The following is a 24,437-nucleotide window of genomic DNA, read 5'->3' as shown; positions in this document are numbered from 1 at the left end:
GATTGAGCTTCCTGCCCACCCAGTCTTCAGGCACTCACAAGCAAAACACACTCCTCTACAGTGGGAACTTACTGCAACACAAGCTAATAGTTTTAGCGTTTTATTATTACCAAACTGAGGTACATGTACACGAGTTGGCAGTGACTCTATACACAGGTGACAAAAACAATGTGCCATATAAAAACTGTGAAAAACAAATGTGTATAATTTCTATTTTATAGAAAGACCAAAGTGCTACATGTACCTTTTTCCCTCCAAACCTAGAATTAGGAACAGGTTTAAAAATAAATAATATTACAGGTAAACAAAATGTTAAATTATATTACAATAAATCTTTACACAAAGATGCAGTACACTTGTAATTAACTTTGATTGGAATATCCTTCAGTTGCCCTAGTACTCCTATCAACTGAAACCTAGGTTGATAAAATACTTCTTAATGTAGGGTAAAACTAACACACTACGCTTCAGAATCAAATACTGTAGATCAACACTTGACTTTCTTAAAATGCCTTACAGAACTTTCTACATACTGTTTTATGATTTCAAATTAAAATCCATGTTTAAAACTTTGCTAAGAAAGGAATCAGTTTAAATACCTATACTTTTACAATTTGAGTTACCGGTAAGTGAACTCCCAATACATAAAACAAACTCTTTGGACACCCAAGGAGCAAGTACTTTAACTTATGTACACCAACCAACTGCCAAAATGTTTATTAAAGTATGTTTGTCCCAGGCAGTGTTTCTCCAATGACTTCTGACCCTCAGACATGCATGACCTGCTTTGTCTCAGTAGCAGCAGAACATGCACACAGTACCATGCCACAAAGCCCAACTCCATTACCCTTACTTCTGGTTAACAATAACAGTACATTCAATTATAACAAAATGTGTACGCTACATCCAAAGGAATACACAAATGTTGAAAACAATAAGTGCAATTTGCTTCTGCATAGACATCTGAGGTGGAAGGCTGTAAACTGTGTTTGTAATAATATGGGACAAAATGTGAATATGGGGCAGGATGTGTTCTGTGAATTTTTCAATGCTTTCATCTCCAGGGAGAGAGAATAGATACTGCTATTGTCCAATTCAAAATAATTAGAACATGTTTACAGTCTGTGCAAAGAAGTAACAGTACATTTCTTTATAAGTTTTAAAGTATTTTCAGTATCTAACATGATTCACTGATGAAGTGTTAAAAAATTCCATTAAGGTGGGGGTTTTGTTTAGCGGTAAAACAGCATTAACACCATCAGATGTACAATATCAATATTATTTTTGATGAGAAAAGCTTCAAAGGCTTCTGCACAATAAATTACAAAAAGTTACAGATTCCAATTTCTTTGTACCTTCAACGCAGAAAACATTCATTAAATGCTTCCACCTTTCTCTTGCTACAGTATACAACACATACACCACTTTTTATAGTGCAAAATCAACAGAGTTATGGTCTTTAAGGTTATTCAATACAAAATAACTTCAATGAATTGCTACCAGTATGGTTAATCGCCTACATATTGTTAAATCATTTTCCTATCACCCTGTATTTGAAAACAGACAAATAAAAACATCACAGGTGGTTGTTTTGTTTGAATCCATGGACAAAAAATAAAAGTAGGTAATATGATTTTTCCTACCTATAGTAAAATAGTCTAGTATTAGCATACCTCAAACTATCTTAATGACTGTTAGCGAGCCTGGTCCAGATCTGTTTGTGCTCTCTTGCCAACTCCTATTGTCAGTGTCAAGCCAGAAAGCACATACAGTAGGACCAGGCTAACTGCTAGCTACTAAAGCTGTACTTACACAGGCAGCACAATTCTGATCTTTTGCCCAATTACTGGCAAAAATCTGATTGGTCAAAAGACCAATTAGTGGCAAATAAAATCAGAATTGGGCTGAATGTCTAAACACAGTAGTGCTGAGGTCCTGTCAGAGTACCAAGGTTCTGGAGGCACAGCCAGGTGTCTGGGAGCTGAGGAACTGTCTGGCCTGCTCAGCTACGATCATCTGATCATCAGTCTTCCCAAATACCACAGCATCCCACTCACAGTTGTCGTCTCTCCTCGGTGCGATGGTGAGGGTGTGGTGGGGCAGGTAACAGCATGGCTCCTCTCTCCCTGGTCCTACTCCAGGGGCTGGCGAGTACACCAGCTCCTCACAGCCCAGCATGGACGACCTCAGGGGGGCGCTGGTCAGCAGGCTCTCCCCATGGATCTGAGACCATGTGAGAGACCTTTAAAGTACTGTCTTCAATGCTCTCTTAATCGTCCTTCACTTCACTCATCTACAATAGTCTGTATGCATCTCATTTTCAGTGCTTCTGATGGCAACTTAAAAAGTGATATCTCACCTGTGCATTGTTGAAGTCTTCTTGGAAATAGAGTTGAGCACTGTGGCAGTCCTTATTCCAGGGTTCCGCAGCCAGGGAATTCCTAACACTCCTGGACGATGGATCAACCTGGGTTACAAAACATGGAATGGATAAGACTGTAAAAAAAGTTGAATTCCATCTAGGTTTAATACTAATATATTTATTGAAAGGCACTTTGAAGACTTTATCACGCAGGTTCTGGTCTATCTATTCTTTGTTTAGTCATTATCGTTGGTTGCTAGTTAAATGTGTCTTAAGCACCGCTATAGCCCTGACATAATTGCCAGAAGGTGACAAATAAAGTTGTTTGAATCGAATTACTTCATAATTACTGTGTACAAATCTCTATGGATGAATATGAGCTTCAGATACCTCATGTTTCCAGGAGGAGCAGAAGTCAGCCTGTGTTTCTGCATGAATTAACATATCAACCTTGTTTTCCACTCTAAGCACCTCTTCCTCCAGGTAGGCCAGGGACCTGGGCTGCTGCATCTAACAGAACACACACACACACACACACACACACACACACACACACACACACACACACACACACACACACACACACACACACACACACACACACACACACACACACACACACACACACACACACACACACACACACACACTCAGGAAGAGTTACATAATACAACATCCCCTCACACACCAAATACAAAACAGATAATACAGACATGACTTATAAACGTTATTCCTGTGTTATAAATATACCATCATTTTCAGCTGGGCCTGCATCTTCTCTTGGGTGGACGTGACAGTCTTGAATGGTGTTGGAGTTAGTGGCATGGGAAACATGATGGCTTTACGAACCTTGGGGGTCCTGAACCTTGTAAAACAGTCAGACAGTACATGCATATGAGAAAGCCTCTATTGGTGTAGGAGTGAAATATTGACACAGAACTGTTCTGGAAAATTCACCCAGCATTCTCCTTCTGATACTTGGTTGTTAACTCCTTCTGGAGGGGGGTGGTGTTGGCACGTTTGTGACCGCACACTGGGGTGGACGTCAGAGCTGGGTTTTCTAAAGTCAAATCCTCAACTCCAGACACGTTGAAAAACTACAGAGAAATACAGGGTAGTGTTTGTACCATATACGTATATCATATATCACAAATATACTCTATGGCAGGGGTCGGCAACAGGAGGCCCGTGGGCCCAAACCAGCACGCAAGTGATTTTCTTCGACCCCCAAAGTTTTTATCCCAATGTTTTTAGGGTTTTGAAATTTTTGTAAAAGAATTCTGCTAAAAATGAGCTTAATTTAGGGAATCTGTTTACCAATTATACCAATTTACAAATAAATGTAATCAAGGTATGAAAATGGTCATTTTCAAATCTATTTTTGGGCTTAGTTGTGGACAATTTGCAGTGTACAAATGATTAGAATTATGTTCCGGACCCCCAACCATCCTCTACGACCAAAAATTGGGGTGTTGCTGAATTTAGTTGCTTACCCCTGCTCTACTGTATGCAGGCTATATGACAATCAAATTGTATTTGTCACATGCGCCAAATACAACAGGTGTATTCACCTTACCATGAAAAGCTTACTTACAAGCCCTTAACCAACAATGCAGTTAAGAGAAATAATAGTTAAGACAATATGTACAAAATAAAAAAGTAACAATAACAAGGCTAAATTACAGGGGTTACTGGTACCGAGTCAATGTGCGGGGGTACAGGTTAGTGGAGGTAATATGTACATGTAGCTAGGGGTAAAGTGACAATGCATAGATAATAAACAGCTGAAGAAAAATGCAGATAGTCCGGGTAGACATTTGATTAGCTGTTCTGCAGTCTTATGGCTTGGGGGTAAAAGCTGTTAAGAAGCCTTTTGGACATAGACTTGGTGCTCCGGGTGGCTGGAGTCTTTGTCAGTTTTTAAGGCCTTCCTCTGACACCGCCTGGTATAGATGTCCTGGATGGCATGAAGCTTGGTCCCAGTGATGTACTGGGCCGTACGCACTACCCTCTGTAGCACCTTGCGGTTGGAGGCCGAGCAGTTGACATACCAGGCGGTGATGCAACCAGTCAAGATACTCTTGATGTGTTGTTGCCTACCCTTACCACCTGGGGGTGGCCTGTCACAAAGTCCAGGATCCAGTTGCAGAGGGAAGTGTTTATTCCCAGGGTCCTTATTTTAGTGAAGAGCTCTGAGCGCACTATGGTGTTGAACGCTGAGCTGTTGTCAATGAACAGCATTCGCACGTAGGTGTTACTTTTGTCCAGGTGTGAAAGGGCAGTGTGGAGTGCAATAGAGATTGTGTCATCTGTGGATCTGTCGGTGCCGTATGCAAATTAGAGTGGGTCTAGTGTTTCTGGGATGATGGTATTGATGTGAGCCATGACCAGCCTTTCAAAGCAATTCATGTGCTACGGTTCGATAATCATTTAGCCAGGTTACCTTGGTGTTCTTGGGCACAGGGACTATGGTGGTCTGCATGAAACATGTAAGTATTACAGACTTTGTCAGGTACAGGTTGAAAATGTCAGTGAAGACACTTGCAAGTTGGTCAGCGCATGCTCTGAGTACACGTCCTTGTAATCTGTCTTGCCCTGCGGCCTTGTGAATGTTGACCTGTTTAAAGGTCTTACAAAACAATGTATAGCATAAATCATAGATCAGTGGTTTGCATAATTACTTGATGGTATTAGATTATACATTACCTAGTCAGGACATCCTACCTGGGAGGGAGAGAATGGCAGTGCTTTGACATGAGTGACGCTAGGTGAGGTGGTGCTGTTGTCCAAAAAGGAGGTGCTGTGACACTGACTGGCAGGGTACTGCTCCCCCCTCTCCCTCCTCTTCAGGATGGAGGGAGGTGTGCTCAGCTTAGTCATGGTGGGTGAAGAGGCAGGGATCAGTTCAGTGTATTTCTCACTCAGGTCCATTATGACTGAGTCCTCAAAATGGTAGCTAGCTCCTTCTGGCATCCCCACTTGAGAGACAGACAACATCACTTCCTGTTTCAGGGGCGAGGTCATTTCCTTCAAGCTGAAACTGGTCACCTCGCTCCAAGCCACTGGGTCCTACAGGGTCAAATAAGAATTCATGTTTTGACAAGATTATAACTCAATGACTATGCTTAATTGTATTTGGATTGTTAACCAGAATTACACAATTTAACAGTTATCTGCATGTTCAATAACCTTAATCTGTGAATATGACACACTTGACAGCATGAAAAAAACTGAGCCAGTGCTTCGTTTGAAAATAAACATGAGAGACAGGAGGAAAAAGAACAGAAATAACATCACAGACTTAAATAGACAACATTTTGTAGTATTATATTGTATATATGTGCCATACTGAGTCAGCCACAACAGGGAGACAGGAGGAGCTCACCATATAAATAATGACTATCATTTTAATTTGACAAAAAATTAATTAATTAATAAAACACTTCTCACCATAATTCCTCTTGGATCACTAAGATCAGGATCTGTTTTTATCGATTTCATAATGATTGTTATGTTTATTGATCAGATATGATGCATTTTACCACAATATAAACAAAAACTAATGCAAACATTCTTTGAAGTCCAAAAAAAGTTCAACAAATCAATTTCTAATATTTTTTCTAATAAAAAGGCCTGACACTGAAAACAAATATTTAGAATGTAATTATTAAAATGAATTTTTCCACAACACATAACCTTTTCTGAATCTATTTTTGTTGTTGTCATAACTGTTTTTTTTTTTTAGGTACACATATCTGGATAAAGTACAAAAGTCACAGATTAAGCCAAAATTTCTAAAGTATACATTTTCTTTATCCTAATATTTTCTAAATATTGGTCCATTACATGAATAATAAACAGGTTTCAGAGATGAGAATGGTCACCCTAGTAGCACCCACCCGTAGCATGCGCTCCAGCAGGTATATCTCACTGGTCACTCCCAAAGCCAATTCCTTCTTTGGCCGCCTTTCCTTCCAGTTCTCTGCTGCCAATGGCTGGAACGAACTTCAAAAATCACTGAAGCTGGAAACTCATATCCCCCTAACTAGCTTTAAGCACCAGCTGTCAGAGCAGCTCACATAACCTTTTCTGAATCTATTTTTGTTGTTGTCATAACTGTTTTTTTTTTTTTAGGTACACATATCTGGGTAAAGTACAAAAGTCACAGATTAAGCCAAAATTTCTAAAGTATACATTTTCTTTATCCTAATATTTTCTAAATATTGGTCCATTACGTGAATAATAAACAGGTTTCAGAGATGAGAATGCATGTTTTGGTAATGAGTGTTTCAGTTTGTCATTGAAAAACTGTACCGAGCTCTATTAGAGATAAATCAACCCAATAAATCATCACACTGTGTCATTTGTGAATCCCAAATGACTTGCATAAAACTAAAATCACTGAAAACGCAATTGACTAAAGACCCATTATTTTAGCATAAGTACACTGAACAAAAATATAAAACTCAACAGGTAAAGTGTTAGTCCCATGTTTCATGAGCTGAACTAAAAGATCCTTGAAATGTTCCACATGCACAAAAAGCATATCTCTCAAATGTTGTGCAAAAATCTAATTAAAAAAATTGAATCAAATTTTATATTTGTCACATACACATGTTTAGCAGATGTTATTGCGGGTGTAGCGAAATGCTTGTGTTTCTAGCTCCAACAGTGCAGTAATATCTAACAGTTAATATCTAACAATTTCACAATAATACACACAAATCTAAAATAAAGGAATGTAATTAAGAATATATAAATATATGGATAAGCAATGTCAGAGGGACATGGAAGAAGATACAGTAGGATAGGATAGAATACAGTATATACATATGAATTGAGTAATGCAAAATATGTAAACATTATTAAAGTGACTAGGTGTTCCATTTTTAAAGTGGCCAGTGATTTCAGCAGACTCTAACGTGCTAGTGATGGCAATCTGGTTTCAGAGCTGGTTATGGGTGCACCTCAGACACGCTCAAGGTCCTAAACGATATCATAACCGCCATCGATAAGAGAGAATACTGTGCAGCCGTATTCATCAACTTGGCCAAGGCTTTCGACTCTGTCCATCACCACATTCTTATCGGCAGACTCAACAGCCTTGGTTTCTCAAATGACTGCCTCACCTGGTTCACCAAATACTTCTCTGATAGAGTTCAGTGTGTCAAATCGGAGGGCCTGTTGTCTGGGCCTCTGGCAGTCTCTATGGGGGTGCCACAGGGTTCAATTCTCGGGCCGACTCTCTTCTCTGTATACATCAATGATGTCGCTCTTGCTGCTGGTGATTCTCTGACCCACCTCTACGCAGACGACACCATTCTGTATACTTCTGGACCTTCTTTGGGCACTGTGTTAACTAACCTCCAGATGAGCTTCAATGCCATACAACTCTCCTTCCATTGCCTACAACTGCTCTTAAATGCAAGTAAAACTAAATGCATGCTCTTCGACCGGTCGATGCCCACACCTGCCCGCCCATCCAGCACCACTACTCTGGACGGTTCTGACTTAGAATATGTGGACAACTACAAATACCTAGGTGTCTGGTTAGACTGTAAACTCTCCTTCCAGACTCACATTAAGCATCTCCAATCCAAAATTAAATCTAGAATCGGCTTCCTATTTCACAACAAAGCATCCTTCACTCATGCTGCCAAACATACCCTCGTAAAACTGACCATCCTACCGATCTTCGACGATGTCATTTACAAAATAGCCTCCAACACTCTACTCAACAAATTGGATGCAGTCTATCACAGTGCCATCCGTTTTGTCACCAAAGCCCCATATACTACCCACTACTGCGACCTGTACACTTTCGTTGGCTGGCCCTCGCTTCATACTCGTCGCCAAACCCACTGGCTCCAGGTTATCGACAAGTCTCTGCTAGGTAAAGCCCCGCCTTATCTCAGCTCACTGGTCACCCTAGTAGCACCCACCCGTAGCACGCGCTCCAGCAGGTATATCTCACTGGTCACTCCCAAAGCCAATTCCTCCTTTGGCCGCCTTTCCTTCCAGTTCTCTGCTGCCAATGGCTGGAACGAACTTCAAAAATCACTGAAGCTGGAAACTCATATCCCCCTAACTAGCTTTAAGCACCAGCTGTCAGAGCAGCTCACATATCACTGCACCTGTACATAGCCCATCTGTAATAAAGCCCATCCAACTATCTCATCCCCATACTGTATTTATTTATTTATCTTGCTCCTTTGCACCCCAGTATCTCTACTTGCACATTCATCTTCTGCACATCAATCACTCCAGTGTTTAATTGGTATATTGTAATTACTTCGCCACCATGGCCTATTTATTGCCTTACCTTCCTTATCTTACCTCAATTGCACACAATGTATATAGATATATTTTTTTCTACTGTATGTTTGTTTATTCCATGTGTAACTCTGTGTTGTTGTATGTGTCGAACTGCTTTGCTTTATTCTTGGCCAGGTCGCAGTTGTAAATGAGAACTTGTTCTTAACTAGCCTACCTGGTTAAATAAAGGTGAAAGTAAAAAAATAAAAGACATTAAATGAACTTGTAAAGGACTACTCCTCTAGATAATGCATCATGTGTGTATAAAACTCTATTAAAACAATTATTGGAGTTTTTACAGCAACTTGAAAAAAGTTTATGGTAATGACAAACATGTCCACAGACAGTTTTTACATAATGAATATTTTAGTAAAATGTAAACTTCACCTAGCATTAAAAAAAATCTGCAACATATTTAGTTTTGTATTCAAATAAGTTGGGTTTATCTAAAGTAAAATTGTATAAAATGCCCAGAGGATGATGTAATATGGATGCTTTTTGGCAATAAGAATTTGGGCTGAAAATGTACAAAATTCAGACGAAAATGTAAAATGTATTTAAAATGAGACACAGTGCCATGAACTAGGCAACATAGTCTTCAGAATGATAGTTGATTGTTGCAGATGGATCATGGTTTTTCTAACAAATTTTGCTACTTCCATGGTTAAAAGTGCTTTCATGAGAATCACCCAACTGACCGAGTCTATGAGCTCCAGAGTCTCTGCGAACTCGGGGATGGTTTGTAGGGAGGAGAGGACAGCGCTTGCCTCCACGGCCAGGAACCTGCTGGGAGACACAGGAGTGTAGACAGCCGAACCACGGCCCTCCATACTCTCGTTCCCCAAGCTGCTCAGGGTCGTGTTGGTCAGACCGTCGTCTGTCAGGCTGCTGGACCAGCTGGAGTAGTGAGCTTCTGTGTTCTGTGGAGATGGAGAAAGAGGGGGGGCAGAGAAAGGTTAGCTTTGGTCCAGTTCGTCACATGCGGATTGCTAAAGGCATCAGCATGCTTCAGCTCGGCTTGCGCCTAGCAAACCTTGTCTAGTCGAACTGAACGAGTATACTCGCATACTCTCTTCAAAGACCTTAGCTTGAAAAAAAAAAAGAAAAATAGTGGCAATAGTACTGTTTGTCCATTTTGAGACACCGTAGCCAGTATACACTTCCTCAAAATAGTCCAAATTAATCTAAGATAACTCATTCATTTTGACGTTTTTGCAGAGATCTTAGTCGAGCAATTTTACATCTAACTAAGATGTATGGTGCAGTATTTCTCAACGAAAAAATGTGCATGAAAACGAGTCGTCTCTCGTTGAAATGACAACAAAGACTTTATTGATGAATCCCTACTTTTGACCAATCACCGACGAAGGGAAGTAAGCTTTGGCTTCGAACTCAAATCAAATACATTTTATTTGTCACATACACATGGTTAGCGGATGTTAATGCGAGTGTAGCGAAATGCTTTTGCTTCTAGTTCCGATAATGCAGTAATAACCAACAAGTAATCTAACCTAACAATTCCACAACTACTTCCTTATACACACACACGTGTAAAGGGATAAAGAATATGTACATTAAGATATATGAATTAGTGATGGTACAGAACGGCATAGGCAAGATGCAGTAGATGGTATCGAGTACAGTATATACATTTGAGATGAGATATGTAGGGTATGTAAAACCATAAAAGTGGCATTGTTTAAAGTGGCTAGTGATACATGTATTACATAAAGATGGCAAGATGCAGTAGATGATATAGAGTACAGTATATACATATACATATGAGATGAGTAATGTAGGGTATGTAAACATTATATTAAGTGGCATTGTTTAAAGTGGCTAGTGATATATTTTTTACATCAATTTCCATTATTAAAGTGAGCTGTAGTTGAGTCAGTATGTTGGCAGCAGCCACTAAATGTTAGTGGTGGCTGTTTAACAGTCTGATGTCTTTGAGATAGAAGCTGTTTTTCAGTCTCTCGGTCCCTGCTTTGATGCACCTGTACTGACCTCGCCTTCTGGATGATAGTAGGGTGAACAGGCAGTGGCTCAGGTTGTTGTTGTCCTTGATGATCTTTATGGCCTTCCTGTGACATCGGGTGGTGTAGTTTGCCCACGGTGATGCGATGTGCAGACCTCACAACCTTCTGGAGAGCCTTAAGGTTGTGGGCGGAGCAGTTGCTGTACCAGGCGGTGAGACAGCCCGACAGGATGCTCTTGATTGTGCATCTGTAGAAGTTTGTGAATGCTTTTGGTGACAAGCCGAATTTCTTCAGCCTCCTGAGGTTGAAGAGGCGCTGCTGCGCCTTCTTCACAACGCAGTCTGTGTGGGTGGACCAATTCAGTTTGTCCGTGATGTGTATGCCGAGAAACTTAAAACTTACTACCCTCTCCACTACTGTCCGGTCGATGTGGATAGGGGGGTGCTCCCTCTGCTGTTTCCTGAAGTCCACAATAATCCCTTTCTTTAGTTTTGTTGACGTTGAGTGTGAGGTTATTTTCCTGACACCACACTCCGAGGGCCCTCACCTCCTCCCTGTAGGCCGTCTCGTCGTTGTTGGTAATCAAGCCTACCACTGTAGTGTCGTCCGCCAACTTGATGATTGAGTTGGAGGCGTGCATGGCCATGCAGTCGTGGGTGAACAGGGAGTACAGGAGAGGGCTCAGAACGCACCCTTGTGGGGCCCCAGTGTTGAGGATCAGCGGGGTGGAGATGTTGTTACCTACCCTCACCACCTGGGGGCGGCCCATCAGGAAGTCCAGTACCCAGTTGCACTGGGTGGGGTCAAGACCCAGGGTCTCGAGCTTGATGACGAGTTTGGAGGGTACTATGGTGTTAAATGCTGAGCTGTAGTCGATGAACAGCATTCTCACATAGGTATTCCTCTTGTCCAGATGGGTTAGGGCAGTGTGCAGTGTGGTTGCGATTGCGTCGTCTGTGGACCTATTGGGGCGGTAAGCAAATTGGAGGTAGGGTGGAGGTGATAGGGCAGGGCAAGGTGACCGGAAGTATGACCGAATACAAACAGTGCTTTGAGAGACTAGTCAAGGACCCTTGACTAGTCTCTCAAAGCACTGTTTGTATTCGGTCATACTTCCGGTCACCTTGCCCTGGTTAAAAGCAGTGGTTTGCGCTTTCAGTTTTGCGCGAATGCTGCCATCAATCCACGGTTTCTGGTTTGGGAATGTTTTAATAGTTGCTGTGGGTACGACATCGCCGATGCACTTTCTAATGAACTCGCTCACCGAATCAGCGTATTCGTCAATGTTGTTGTTGGACGCAATGCGGAACATATCCCAATCCACGTGATCGAAGCAGTCTTGAAGCGTGGAATCAGATTGGTCGGACCAGCGTTCAACAGACCTGAGAGCGGGAGCTTCTTGTTTTAGTTTCTGTCTGTAGGCTGTAAGCAACAAAATGGAGTCGTGGTCAGCTTTTCCGAAAGGAGGGCGGGGAGGGCCTTATATGCGTCGCGAAAGTTAGAATAACAACGATCCAGGGTTTTACCAGCCCTGGTTGCGCAATCGATATGCTGATATGATTTAGGGAGTCTTGTTTTCAGATTAGCCTTGTTAAAATATATACGGCTGTGATTATATATACGGGAATATTATATATACGGGAATATATACGGCTGTGATTATAATCGAAGAGAATTCCCTTGGTAGATAATGCGGTCGACATTTGATTGTGAGGAATTCTAAGTCAGGTGAACAGAAGGACTTGAGTTCCTATATGTTGTTATAATCACACCACGTATCGTTAATCATAAGGCATACCCCCCGCCCCTTTTCTTACCAGAAAGATGCTCGTTTCTGTCTGCGCGATGCGTGAAGAAACCAGCTGGCTGCACCGACTCCGATAGCGTGTCTCGAGTGAGCCATGTTTCCGTTAAGCAAAGAACGTTACAGTCTCTGATGTCTCTCTGGAAGGCAACCCTTGCTCGGATTTCATCAACCTTGTTGTCAAGAGACTGGACATTGGCGAGTAGTATGCTAGGAAGTGGTGCGCGATGTGCCCATCTCCGGGGCCTGACCAGAAGACCGCTTCGTTTGCCCCTTTTACGGCGACGTTGTTCAGGTTCGCCGGCTGGGATCCGATCCATTGTCCTGGGTGGAAGGCAAAACACAGGATTCGCTTTGGGAAAGTCATATTCCTGGTCGTAATGATGGTGAGTTGACGTTGCTCTTATATTCAGTAGTTCCTCCCAACTGTATGTAATGAAACCTAAGATTACCTGGGGTACCAATGTAAGAAATAACAAGTAAAAAAACAAAATACTGCAGTTTCCTAGGAACGCGAAACGAGGCGGCCATCTCTGTCGGCGCCGGAAGTAAGAACTTCGGGTTACCTCCAGAAAAAATGCTGTGTGCCTGTACAGCCGAAAAAAACAAAGTCCAAAATATATGCACAAACTCTTCCAAACTGTTTCGGCTGGGAAGCAAGCGGACTCCTTAATGCTGAAAGCACCGCGTAAGCAAGCCGTACATAACACCCTGGACCAGGGCTACGGAAAGGTCAGAACCAATGATAATTAGGACGATGAGTTTTCCTGACCATGAGATCTGGCCAGGAAAAACTTTGGGCCCTAACCATGAGGTGTACATTTACCAATGTAAATGTAATGAGTGGACATTAGGGTGGACATTGGCAGGAGCCTCACCTTCATGCCGAAACTTAAACATGAACTGTGCATTTTTCCATTCATCTATCCAAAGAAGCCTCACATGTGTTGTGAACTGCTAGCCTGGGTGCCAGTAGGGGCAGCTAGCTAACTGGGGGTGAGTAGCTAGTTAATCATGGGTGAACGGCTGGCTAACACGGGGTGAGTGGATGGCTAACCCGGGGGTGAGCGAATGGCTAACCTGGGGGTGAGCGAACGGCTAACCCGGGGGTAAACGGCTAGCTGACCGGGGGTGAGTGGCTAACTAACCGGGGGTGAATGGCTAGCTAACCGGGAGTGAACGGCTGGCTAACCGGGAGTGAACGGCTAGCTATCCGGGGGTGAGATGGGGGATGGGAAGCCGGTGGGGAGGGTGGTAGGGTGGAGTTCTAGAACATACTACACATACGTGTTCCTTCTCACACATCCTTCTTACACATGAGGCTTGTCGTCTCCTGACTTCGCTCTCGGCTGCCATGAGGAGCAGCTCGAGTTCCTTAATTCTCTGCTCTTTGTTGGAGGACCCATCAGTGAACGACTGCTGGGGTACACGCAGTCCAGGAGAGATTGGAAAAACACCTGATTTATAAGTCTTATTCATCTCTTATCTTACATTGGATGCTGAATTACAGAGGAGGAACTACTATACATTGTTGGGAGGGAAGGAGTTCACTTGCAACATGGTTGAGCTAAGGTGATTGAGTGCAGAGGGCTGATTGAGTGCAGAGAGCGGATACTCACCGGGACAAGGAAAGAGGTTTCAGGAACACTGTCCATGTACTGGCTATTCAACAAGCCAAGGGAATATCCTGAAATCTGCCAAAACACACATTCACAACGCCAACATTGTAATAAAATTAACAAACCGTTTGGGACCGATTTCATCCTGATTTCAGTGATTTTCAATCGATTTTAGTGAAATTTGATTTTCAATTCAGAATGATATTAGGCTATTCTTCAACCTAGTTGCTTGTGCTGATTGGTAAATCTGTGCTCACCTTTGTAGGGATAGTCATGAAATAGTGATTCTGTCTCCGCCAGGAGGAGCCGGAAGACTTGGTTCTTTTCTTGATGGAAGCCTTGGTCTTGTAGACCCGAGTCGGGACGTCCTGCAGATAGCCCTCATGCTCCACCTTCCTAAGCATGGTGGAGTTCCAGTGATTCTTTATAGAGTTGTCTGTCCTATGGGGGGATTCAGACCAAAGAAATGGAATTAGAACAATATTATGTTCTATATTGTCAACACTTTATTTGTTGTTGCTTGTTATATATCCCTGCGATTCAGACAAACAAAATATTTGATTAATCTCATGAGATTTCTACATATAAAGTCTGATGCCATTAGACACAGATACTGAGCCCAAAATATCATACTATTCCCTACATTGTGAACCACCAGATCCCTATGGGCCCTTGTCAAAAGTAGTGAACTATATAGAGAATAGGGTGCCATTTGGGATGCAAACTGAGTGTTAAAGCCTGTTATAACAGTGTTATGACTTGTTATAAAAGTGTTATTACCTGCCAGGCAGCAGCTTGGCTATCTCAGCCCAGCGGTTCCCGATACGTTTGTGAGCAGCGTATATGATTCGATCCTCCTCCTGAGTCCAGCACGACTTCTTCACCTCAGGGTTAAGGTGGTTGTGCCAGCGCTCCCGGCACTGCTTGCCGATACGCCCGTGCAGATGCTTGGCAATGATGGACCAGCGCTTGGGGCCATACCTGTGCACCAACTCGATGACCTGTGCACAGATACATTGACACACAGCAAGATTAATAATTTGTGAATGTTTGATACATACACACTACATGGACAAATGTATGTGGACATGCCTTCAAATTTGTGGATTCAGCTCTTTCAGCCACACCTGTTGCTGAAAGGTGTATAAAATTGAGCACACAGCCATGCAATCTCCATAGACAAACATTGGCAGTAGAATGGCCTTACTGAAGTGCTCAGTGACTTTCAACATGGCACCATCATAGGATGCCACCTTTCCAAGTCAGATTGTCACATTTATGCCCTGCTAGAGCTGCCCCAGTCAATTGTAAGTGCTGTTATTGTGAAGTGGAAACGTACAGGAGCAACAACGGCTGAGCCGCGAAGCGATAGGCCACACAAGCTCACAGAAAGGGACCGCCACTGCTGAAGCGTGTAAAAATTGTCCTCAGCTGCAAAACTCACCACCAAGTTTCAAACTACTTCTGGAAGCAACTTCAGCACAATAACTGTTCACCGGGAGCTTCATGAAATGGGTTTCCATGGCCGAGCAGCCACGAACAAGCCTAAGATCACCATGCGCAATGCCAAGCGTCGGATGGAGTGGTGTAACACTTGCCACCATTGTACTCTGGAGCAGTGGAAATACGTTCTCTGTAGTGATGAATCACACTTCACCATCTGTTTAGTGGAGGAGGAATAATAGTCTGGGGCTGTTTTTCATTGTTTGGGCTAGGCCCCTCAGTTCCAGTGAAGGGGAACTTTAATTATATAGCGTACAATGACATTCTAGACGATTCTTTGCTTCCAACTTTGTGGCAACAGTTTGGGGAAGGCCTTTTCCTGCTTCAGCATGACAATTCCCCCGTGCACAAAGCAAGGTTAATCTAGAAATGGTTTGTTGAGATCGGTGTGGAAGAACTTGACTGGCCTGCACAGAGCCCTGACCTCAACCCCATCAAACACCTTTGGGATGAATTGGAACGCAGACTGCGAGCCAGGCCTAATTGCCCAAAATCAGTTCCCGACCTCACTAATGCTCGCAGCAATGTTGGAATGAGATGTTTGAGGAGAAGTGTACTTGGTAGACAGAAAACTGAATAGAAACTGTCTTCACCCTCTCATCCTCCTCCTTGGTCCATGGCCCTTTCACCAGCTCTGGGTTGAGCACCTTTTGCCATCGGTGCTGACACTGTGACTCAGATCTTTTCTGTCAGAATTAATAAATGCAAAAAAGGAAGAAAACATCAGACCTATATACGGGTACATAAGGGAAAAATATGTCAGAGTTGGTCATATTTTGTGTGGGTGACACTTACCTTGAAATTATCTGCTATCACATTCCAATCATCTGCTCCATGTTCATCCACAAGCCTCTTCAGCCTCTCATCCTTGTGATCACAAGGGAGAAAAATATTCAACATTATTTTCTTGGGAGTTGACTCAGCTACCACAGAAGACAATTCAGTCAGGAAATGACTTACCTCTTCCCTCGACCACTTGACTTTCTGCAAAGACTTCTTGGGACATTTCACCTCAATGCAGTCATGGTCATCCCCAACATCACTGAGAAAGGAAGGACTAATAAGGTTAATATACAAGAGAGGAGCGGAGAATAATGTTTACAGTGAACAGACATCCCCTCAAACTTACCAAAGGTATCGACGTCTTCTGCTGCCGCTGCTAGTCATACTGTATCCTGTTCAAATTGTTTTTGTTATGCAGCAACCTTATTGACAAACTATGGAGAAAGCATACAAAAAGCAACAGATTTTGATTAAATGTAGTTTGCTGAAATAATAGATCAGATAAAATAGGTATGAAGGGCTTGCAGACTATTAAGGATTAAGGTGGACCCAGCCGTAAGTTGCCCAGTGAAGCAGACCTCCCAGACTAGCTAAATGCCTTCTATGCTTGCTTTGAGGTAAACAACACTGAGTCATACATGAAAGCCCCTGCTGTTCTGGACGAATGTGTGATCTCACTCACGTCAGCCACGGAGAGAAAGACTTTTAAACACGTCAACACTCGCAAGGCTGCTGGGCCAGACGGAATACCAGGACGCGTTCTCAGAGCATGCACAGACCAACTTCACAGACATTTTCAACCTCTCTTTGTCCCAGTCTGTAATCCCAACATGTTTCAAGCTGACCACCATTGTTCCTGTTCCAAATAACTCTAAGGTAACCTGCCTAAATGACTATCATCTGTAAATCATCATCCCAGATACCATGGACCCACTCCAATTCGCATACCGCCCCAACAGATCAACAGATGATGCAATCTCAATTGCACTTCACACTGCTCTCCCACCTGGACAAGAGGAATACCTATATAAGACTGCTGTTCATTGAATACAGCTCAGTGTCAACACCATAATCCTTCCAAACTCATCACCAAGCTTAAGACCCTGGGACTGAATACCTCCCTCTGCAACTGGATCCTGGACTTTCTGATGGGCCGCCCCAGGTGTTGAGGGTAGGCAACAACACCTCCGCCACACTGATCCTCAACACGGGGGCCCCCCTGGGTTGTGTGCTTAGTCCCTCCTGTACTACCTGTTCACCCACGCCTGCGTGGCTACGCACAACTCTGTGGCATATTGTATCGGAGGCCACGTGACCACTTAGGGGACGCACAGCCCACGCAGAAGGGTAGGAGAGCAGGAGATCTCAGCTCAATGCACAATACTTGTACGGCTTCGGTTAACTTGAATAAAGGACTTGTGTTTTAAGGAACAGTTGTTTTCTTTAGTATTTCTTAGACAAGAGGATACAACATGGTACCAGGAGTGACACCACTCACCTTTGACTCCTCCATCATCAAGTCGAAAAAGCTGAATGGCGCCAGGAGGCTTCACGTCAACTAGCTAACTTTAGCTATATAGCCACTGGGCTAACAAGAGTGATGTAAAAATAACAACGCCGGAGCTAACGGAGCATGCAGTGCACGTAGCTAGTCATTTTGCAGTGCTAGCTGGCTAACGACATTGAGCCACTAAAGCCTCCAACAGAACTGAAACTTCACAGCAAAGTTGAAGATCAATGGAATCGTTTCAAGCACTGTTTCACCCTCTGGCGGCGATAGGAGCGGTTAATAAAGACGTCGCACAGAAGGTCGCCCGGTTTCTCACAGTAGGTTGCTCGGACGCCACTGATGTCTACAACAGCTTTCAGCTAACGGACGAAGAGCAAGCAGATTATGAACTGGTATTAGCCAACTTTCAGACTTTTGAAACAGACTGTTGAAGAATTGATTAGGGTCATGCACATTGGTGCTGTAGTTAGATTCTAAATCTCACAAGGTTCCGTTTGTCATAGTAAAGGGAGAAAAAAACAGCCATTATTGGGTTAAAGTCATGTAACTTACTGGGTCTGGTGAAATGGTTTCATACAGTGAATGGTTAAATTACTAATGTTGAGCATATTAGTCCAGATGCTAATGTTTTTCAGGGAAAACTCATGGTGCAACACAAAATCGAGTTAGTGCAGTCAAATAGATCAGTGATCCATGCACTTAGGAAGGTACCACTAAGAGACCAGCTAAAAGCAGAGCTACTGAGGCTAGAGTCCTTAGATATCCTAGACAATGTAGAAGAGCTTACTGAATGGGTCCACTCACTAGTAATAGTGGAGAGGAAAGACGACTCTCTCAGACTGTGTATGGATCCAAAAGAGCTAAACAGGTATGTAAAAAGGGAACACTTTCAGCTGCCTACCAGAGGGGAGATATTTGGGGACATAGTAGGTGCTAAATCATTCTCAAAGCTAGACACCTCCTTGGGGTTATGGAAGATCAGTCTAGACAAGGCGAATAAAAGGCTTTGTACTTTCAATACTCATTTTGGTAGGTATTCATTTAAAAGGCTCCCGTTTGGTCTCACTTCAGCACCAAAAGTCTTTCATAGGACAGTTCAACAGATATTTGAGTGTGCCATGCACAAAAGTGTACATTGATGTCCTAATATGGGGTCAGATTCTTGAAGAGCACAACACAAGGTTGAAAGCAGCACTTGATCCAGCCACAGCTAATGGGCTAAAGCTAAACACAGACAAATGTGAATTCAGAAAGACAGAAATAACCTTCTTGGGTGAAAAACTAACATGTGAAGGTATTCAGATAGACCAGAGCAAATTGACAGCCATCAAGAACATGCCACCGCCTACTTCAGTTGAGATGTCTACTGTGTAAAACTACAGAATGGTGTTGGAACAGTAATCACCAGAAAGAGTTTGAGGAGCTCAAGGTATTAATCATAATGGCTCCAGTACTGAGGGTTCTACAGTAAAACTAAAATCTAAAAACTAAAATCTCAGCAGATGCCTCTAAAGCAGGTTTAGGTGCAGTGTTGTTACAGCAGTATGGCACTAGATGGCGCCCAGTCGCATATACCTCCAGGGCTTTGACAACTTCTGAGTGTAACTATATTCAGATTGAGAGAGGCATTGGCACTGTCATAAGCGTGTGAGACATTCCATGTGTTTAACTATGGTAAAACAGTGTGGGCAAAAACAGATCTATTGCAAAGAAAAGTCTAAAATACACACCACCAAGGGTACAGAGACTGTTTCTAAAACTTCAGAAATATGACTTGCAACTTGAGTACAGACCGGGAAAAGAATTGTTAGTGGCAGATTGTCCATAGCTTTTGACAGCTCAGAACCAAACCAGATATATGAGCAGGACGAGACCATACATGATAACCTTCAGAATGAGTTGCCCAGTCTCATAGATTAAATGTGGTCAGTTATTTCACGTGCTACTGCAGAAGATGAATGTTTGTAAAAGGGTATTCAAGTCATAACATGTGGGTGGTCTGTACAAGGTATACCATAACCTTATGGTCAATACAGGGATGAGCTATCTGTACTTGATGGAGTTCTGTTTAAGGGTTGAGGTATTGTGATACCAAGTGTGATACAGAAAAACATTTTGATCAAAATACACAAAGGCCATCTAGGGATGCAAAAGTCAAAACGACATGCAAAAGCAGTGTTATTCTGGCCCAAGATGAATGCTGATACAGAGCAGCCAGTCAAAGCTTGTGAAACATGCCCCATAAATAGCAGTCAAAACAGAGCAGACAATGTGGGTAGAGGAAAAAGAGGTAATGAGACCATGGGGCAAAGTAGGAATAGATCTCTTTTCTCTTGAAGGCAAGAACTATGTTCTACTGATGGACTATTACTCTCATTACCCAGCGAGCTTTGCTGAAGGACATTCCTGATGGTCAGGTGTTAACTCACATTAAGTCATTCTTTGCTCGTCATGGGGTCGCAGAGGTAGTCCATATGGACAACGAATCAGTTCAACTTTCAGTGATTTTTCTAAACTGTACAGGTTCAAGCATGTCACATCCAACCCACTGTGCCCACAGTCTAATGGGTTAGTCGAGTACGGTGTAAAAACAATGAAACAACTGCTTAAGAAAGTAATTTATCTAGCTTTGCTAAACTACAGGGCTACTCCACTAAAACATGGTCCGTCTCCCCGCAAGAGCTGTTGTTCAACAGGAAACTCAAAACTAGGTTGCCAGTACCCCTAGAAACAGACAGGATGACAAGGTCATTCTTAACAAACAGAGGGAAAAGAGTGAATAGAAAAGGTACTATGACACAGGGTCCAAGGTGCTCAGTGCGCTCAGTCCAAATGATAGGGTGAAAATGCATGAAGGAGCGTTGAGGCCCAATGTGGTGAAAACAGTGGCAACCAGGTCATATGATGTAATGACACCTGAGGTAGTTACAGGTAGTTACATACAGGAGAAAAAGGAGACACGTGTTCCGTGTACCTGAGTGTGAGTAAACAGACAGGCAAGAGAGTGACATTACTGGTCAGACAACGTCAAGCCCAGACACTCCTGTGTCAGACCCACCAGGGTTGCCTGTTGTAATGAGGCAGTCAGGTAAAGAAGTAAAAGCACCTCAGAGGCTGACTGAGGAAGTATAAATGTGTCATTGAAATGCACTGTTCACTATGCAAAGAAGTGTAACCAGGATTTATAGAGAATTGTTATTGTAATTGCTTTATCAAGTTTGCTGACGACACAACGGTGGTAGGCCTGATCACCGACAGCGACGAGACAGCTTATAGGGAGGACAGAGACCTGTCAATGTGGTGCCAGGACAACAACCTCTCACACAACATCAGCTAGACCAAGAAGCTAATTGTGGACTAGAGAAAACACGGGGGCGAGCACGCCCCCATCCAAATCGATGGGGCTGTAGTGGACCGGGTCGAGAGCTAACATGGTCCTCTCACACTAGCACAGTCGTGAAGAAGGCACGACAGCGCCTCATCACCCTCACGAGGATGAAAAGATTTGGCATAGCCCATCAGATCCTCAGGAACTTTTACATGTGCACCATCGAAAGCATCCTGACTGGTTATATCACTGCCTGGTATGGCAACCGCTCTACAATCGACAGCAAGGCCCTAAAAAAGGGTGGTGCGGACAGCCCAGTGTGTCCCTGGGGGCAAGCTCCCAGCCATCCAAGACATTCATGCCAAACGGTGTCTGTTAGTGACCCAAAACATTTCCAAAGTCTCCACCCACCTGAGCCATGGGCTGGGCCTCCCGGATGGCGCAGTGGTTAAGGGCGCTGTACTGCAGCGCCAGCTGTGCCATCAGAGTCCCTGGGTTCGCGCCGAGGCACTGTCGTAACCGGCTGCGACCGGGAGGTCCGTGGGGCGACGCACAATTGGCCTAGCGTCGTCCGGGTTAGGGAGGGCTTGGTCGGTAGGGATGTCCTAGTCTCATCGCGCACCAGCGACTCCTGTGCGCGCTAACCAAGGTTGCCTGGTGCACGGTGTACCCTCCGACACATTGGTGCGGCTGGCTTCCGGGTTGGATGCGCGCTGTGTTAAGAAGCAGTACGGCTGGTTGGGTTGTGTATCGGAGGACGCATGACTTTCAACCTTCGTCTCTCCGGAGCCCGTACGAGAGTTGTAGCGATGAGACAAGATAGTAGCTACTACAACAATTGGATACCACGAAATTGGGGAGAAAAAGGGGTAAAAAAATAAAAAATAAAATAATAATAAAAAAAACCTGAGCCATGGGCTGTTTTCCCTGCTCCCGCCCAGTAGGCGGTGCTAAAGCATCGGGTCTCGGACCAATACGCTCCGAGACAGCTTCTTTCCACAGGCCATAAGACTGTTGAATAGTTACTACACCTGCACTCTCAGACTATCCACACGGACTACCTGCTCTGTATCTATGCTCAACGACAGGTCTCTACCATTCAGACACACACTGACACTCTTCTCATTCACGCATACACACTCATGCACCCACGTTCACCAGACTCACACCACTCTGGCTCCAATACCCAAGCCGACAAGGTGAAACATCTCTCGATGTGCCAAGGCACTTCACCGTAATTTGCTCCAGGGGTGCAGTACTACTTTAGCTGATCCTGTAAAACAACACATTTCACTGTGTATGTGACAATATACAGTATATATTTTTAAGTGATTACTATTAAAGTTCGCTGATGCTATATTGTTTATTATTATTACCACTAGTCTTTTTCCTGCTACCAGCCACTTTCTACCCGTCCTATTACTATGATTATTATTGGTATTTATCCTGCTGCTAGTCACTGTTACCCCTGCACATTGTAATAATGACCTGGATATAACTGCATGATCGTGCTTCTCTTTGCATTTTACGTCTGTTCTTCTTATCTAACGGTATATTATTAGCTACCTTTATTTCTGCATTGTTGGAAAAGAGCTCACAAGTTAAACATTTCACTGTACTGTTTTACACCTGCTCTATCCTGTGCATGTGACAATAAAACGTTTACACTTGAAACTAGGTGGATAGCTAATAAGAGGCTAACGTCTGCCAATTAGCCAACTAATCAGTCTGGCTAGCTAAAACTAGCTATACTTTGTTACGGTTAACGTTTCTTAGCTGAGCCAGCTAGCTCAAATAACAATTTACAAAACAGCCTATGTTTGTTATTCATGTGGTTGACTTTATGACTGATGATCAAACACTATTCTATATTCTGTTTCCACCTCATGTCTTCATCTTGCTACTCACATCCCATCTCCTTGAGACTTACTTAAATTCTCCGTGGTGGTACCGTCTCTTGGGGGACAGAAATGTCTATCCCGCCGAATCTCGCGCCCACCCCGTGCAGCGCACGCGGACCCTCTCCTCATTGGTCAGAATCGCAAAGTATCTGTCAAATCAGCCATGTGAAATGTATCAAATTACTTTTCAGGCAGCCGGGTATTTCAAAAGCCGACGACAACACCTGTATCACTAACAATAGCTTTTGGTCTACAAGTCATTCATGAAAATCATACAATTACATATGAACAGCCGAAAGCTGTATGCAAATGCAATGTTTTTTATATTTGAAAGTTGATGCAATTCTACCACCTGGTGGACTTTTGTAGTACAACGACAGATAACAGAGAACATTGCACGTATTATTGCGTATCATAAATCCAATTGATAGGCTGTCACATTCTTGGCTGTGAGCCACAATGCAGTGACCCCTCCCTGGGGAAATTAAGCTAGACCTGCTAAACTACAGACAAACATCGACGTGTAGCGTGGCACATACACATTCAATGGGTCCACAAAGCTCAAGGGATGATGGGATTAAGCATAGGCTACTGAACAACTTGAGTTTCTGTACTGATCAAAGTATAGTACCATATAACGTATTATAATACAAGAACAGCAGTCACAAAGAAACAAACTTTAAGATTATGAGATCAAGCATAGGCTATTGTTCAAGTGGGTCTACGTAGATTTTTTATAAGTAAAAATGAATTCAAAGGCAAATAGTTAAGGCAGTATTAGTGACCACAATACAAAATTGTGAAGCAATTACTTTATTGTTGGGTTAAAAAGTCATCACACATGCAAACAGCAATGTTGTAGCTGTGGTATCTTCAATATTTTATTAGCAAACAAGAAAAAAAGTTAACTAAACATTTTACTGAATAACTTGAGTTTATGTACAGATCTAAGTATACTACAATATATACTATTATAATACAACTGGCTTACAATATATGTAATTAGTACAGCAGTCTCAAAAAAACAAACTTCAAGTTTGTCAAATCAGTGTTGTCTGAGTTAGGCAAGTTTAACATTTCCTTTTTATTCTTCCTTGGACTGAAAATATCACTATTTGTTTGAGTTTAGCTAGTACATGCTCTATTCTAACAGTCCCTCTTTTTCTGAAAGTGCTGAGTTTGACATTTTGTTCACTCAAAAGAAAAGCCATGGAGCTTTAAAAAAATGTTACCTGCAATTGTTTTTTTTTGGCCGGTACAAATATAACTGCTTTTTGCCATAATAAGAAACCTTGTCCAGAAGTCAGGCCAAGACTCAGTAAGACTGAAT

The 24,437-nt window shown here is 42.9% G+C and overlaps 1 protein-coding gene across 1 annotated transcript; it reads right to left on the bottom strand.

Moving 5' to 3' along the window:
* Positions 1–68: 68 nt before the first annotated feature.
* Positions 69–23,226, bottom strand: LOC112259598 (myb-related protein A-like). The gene is made up of 15 exons (XM_042328761.1): positions 23,137–23,226; positions 16,715–16,802; positions 16,546–16,627; positions 16,381–16,452; positions 16,179–16,271; positions 14,863–15,083; positions 14,340–14,523; positions 14,083–14,157; positions 9,376–9,597; positions 5,087–5,431; positions 3,320–3,459; positions 3,113–3,227; positions 2,753–2,872; positions 2,360–2,467; positions 69–2,223 (listed from the first exon to the last, which is right to left on the bottom strand). The coding sequence occupies exons 2-15, from the start codon at positions 16,750–16,752 to the stop codon at positions 1,939–1,941; spliced, it is 2,100 nt and encodes a 699-aa protein (XP_042184695.1). The 5' UTR covers positions 16,753–16,802; positions 23,137–23,226; the 3' UTR covers positions 69–1,938.
* Between the last annotated feature and the right edge of the window lie 1,211 nt (positions 23,227–24,437).

The sequence above is a fragment of the Oncorhynchus tshawytscha genome, linkage group LG10, assembly GCF_018296145.1.
Source record: "Oncorhynchus tshawytscha isolate Ot180627B linkage group LG10, Otsh_v2.0, whole genome shotgun sequence".
NCBI classification, from domain to species: domain Eukaryota; kingdom Metazoa; phylum Chordata; class Actinopteri; order Salmoniformes; family Salmonidae; genus Oncorhynchus; species Oncorhynchus tshawytscha.
Note: the sequence above shows the minus strand (reverse complement) of the source record. Positions and strands in the feature narration are given on the sequence as shown.

Excerpts from the sequence above, each read along its gene's own strand:
- LOC112259598 (XM_042328761.1), bottom strand. The coding sequence starts at position 16,752 with ATGACTAGCAGCGGCAGCAGAAGACGTCGATACCTTTG. Across the intron at positions 16,453-16,545 it reads TCAAGTGGTCGAGGGAAGAG|GATGAGAGGCTGAAGAGGCT; the intron begins GTAAGTCATTTC and ends TGTGATCACAAG. Across the intron at positions 14,524-14,862 it reads GCCAAGCTGCTGCCTGGCAG|GACAGACAACTCTATAAAGA; the intron begins GTAATAACACTT and ends ATCCCCCCATAG.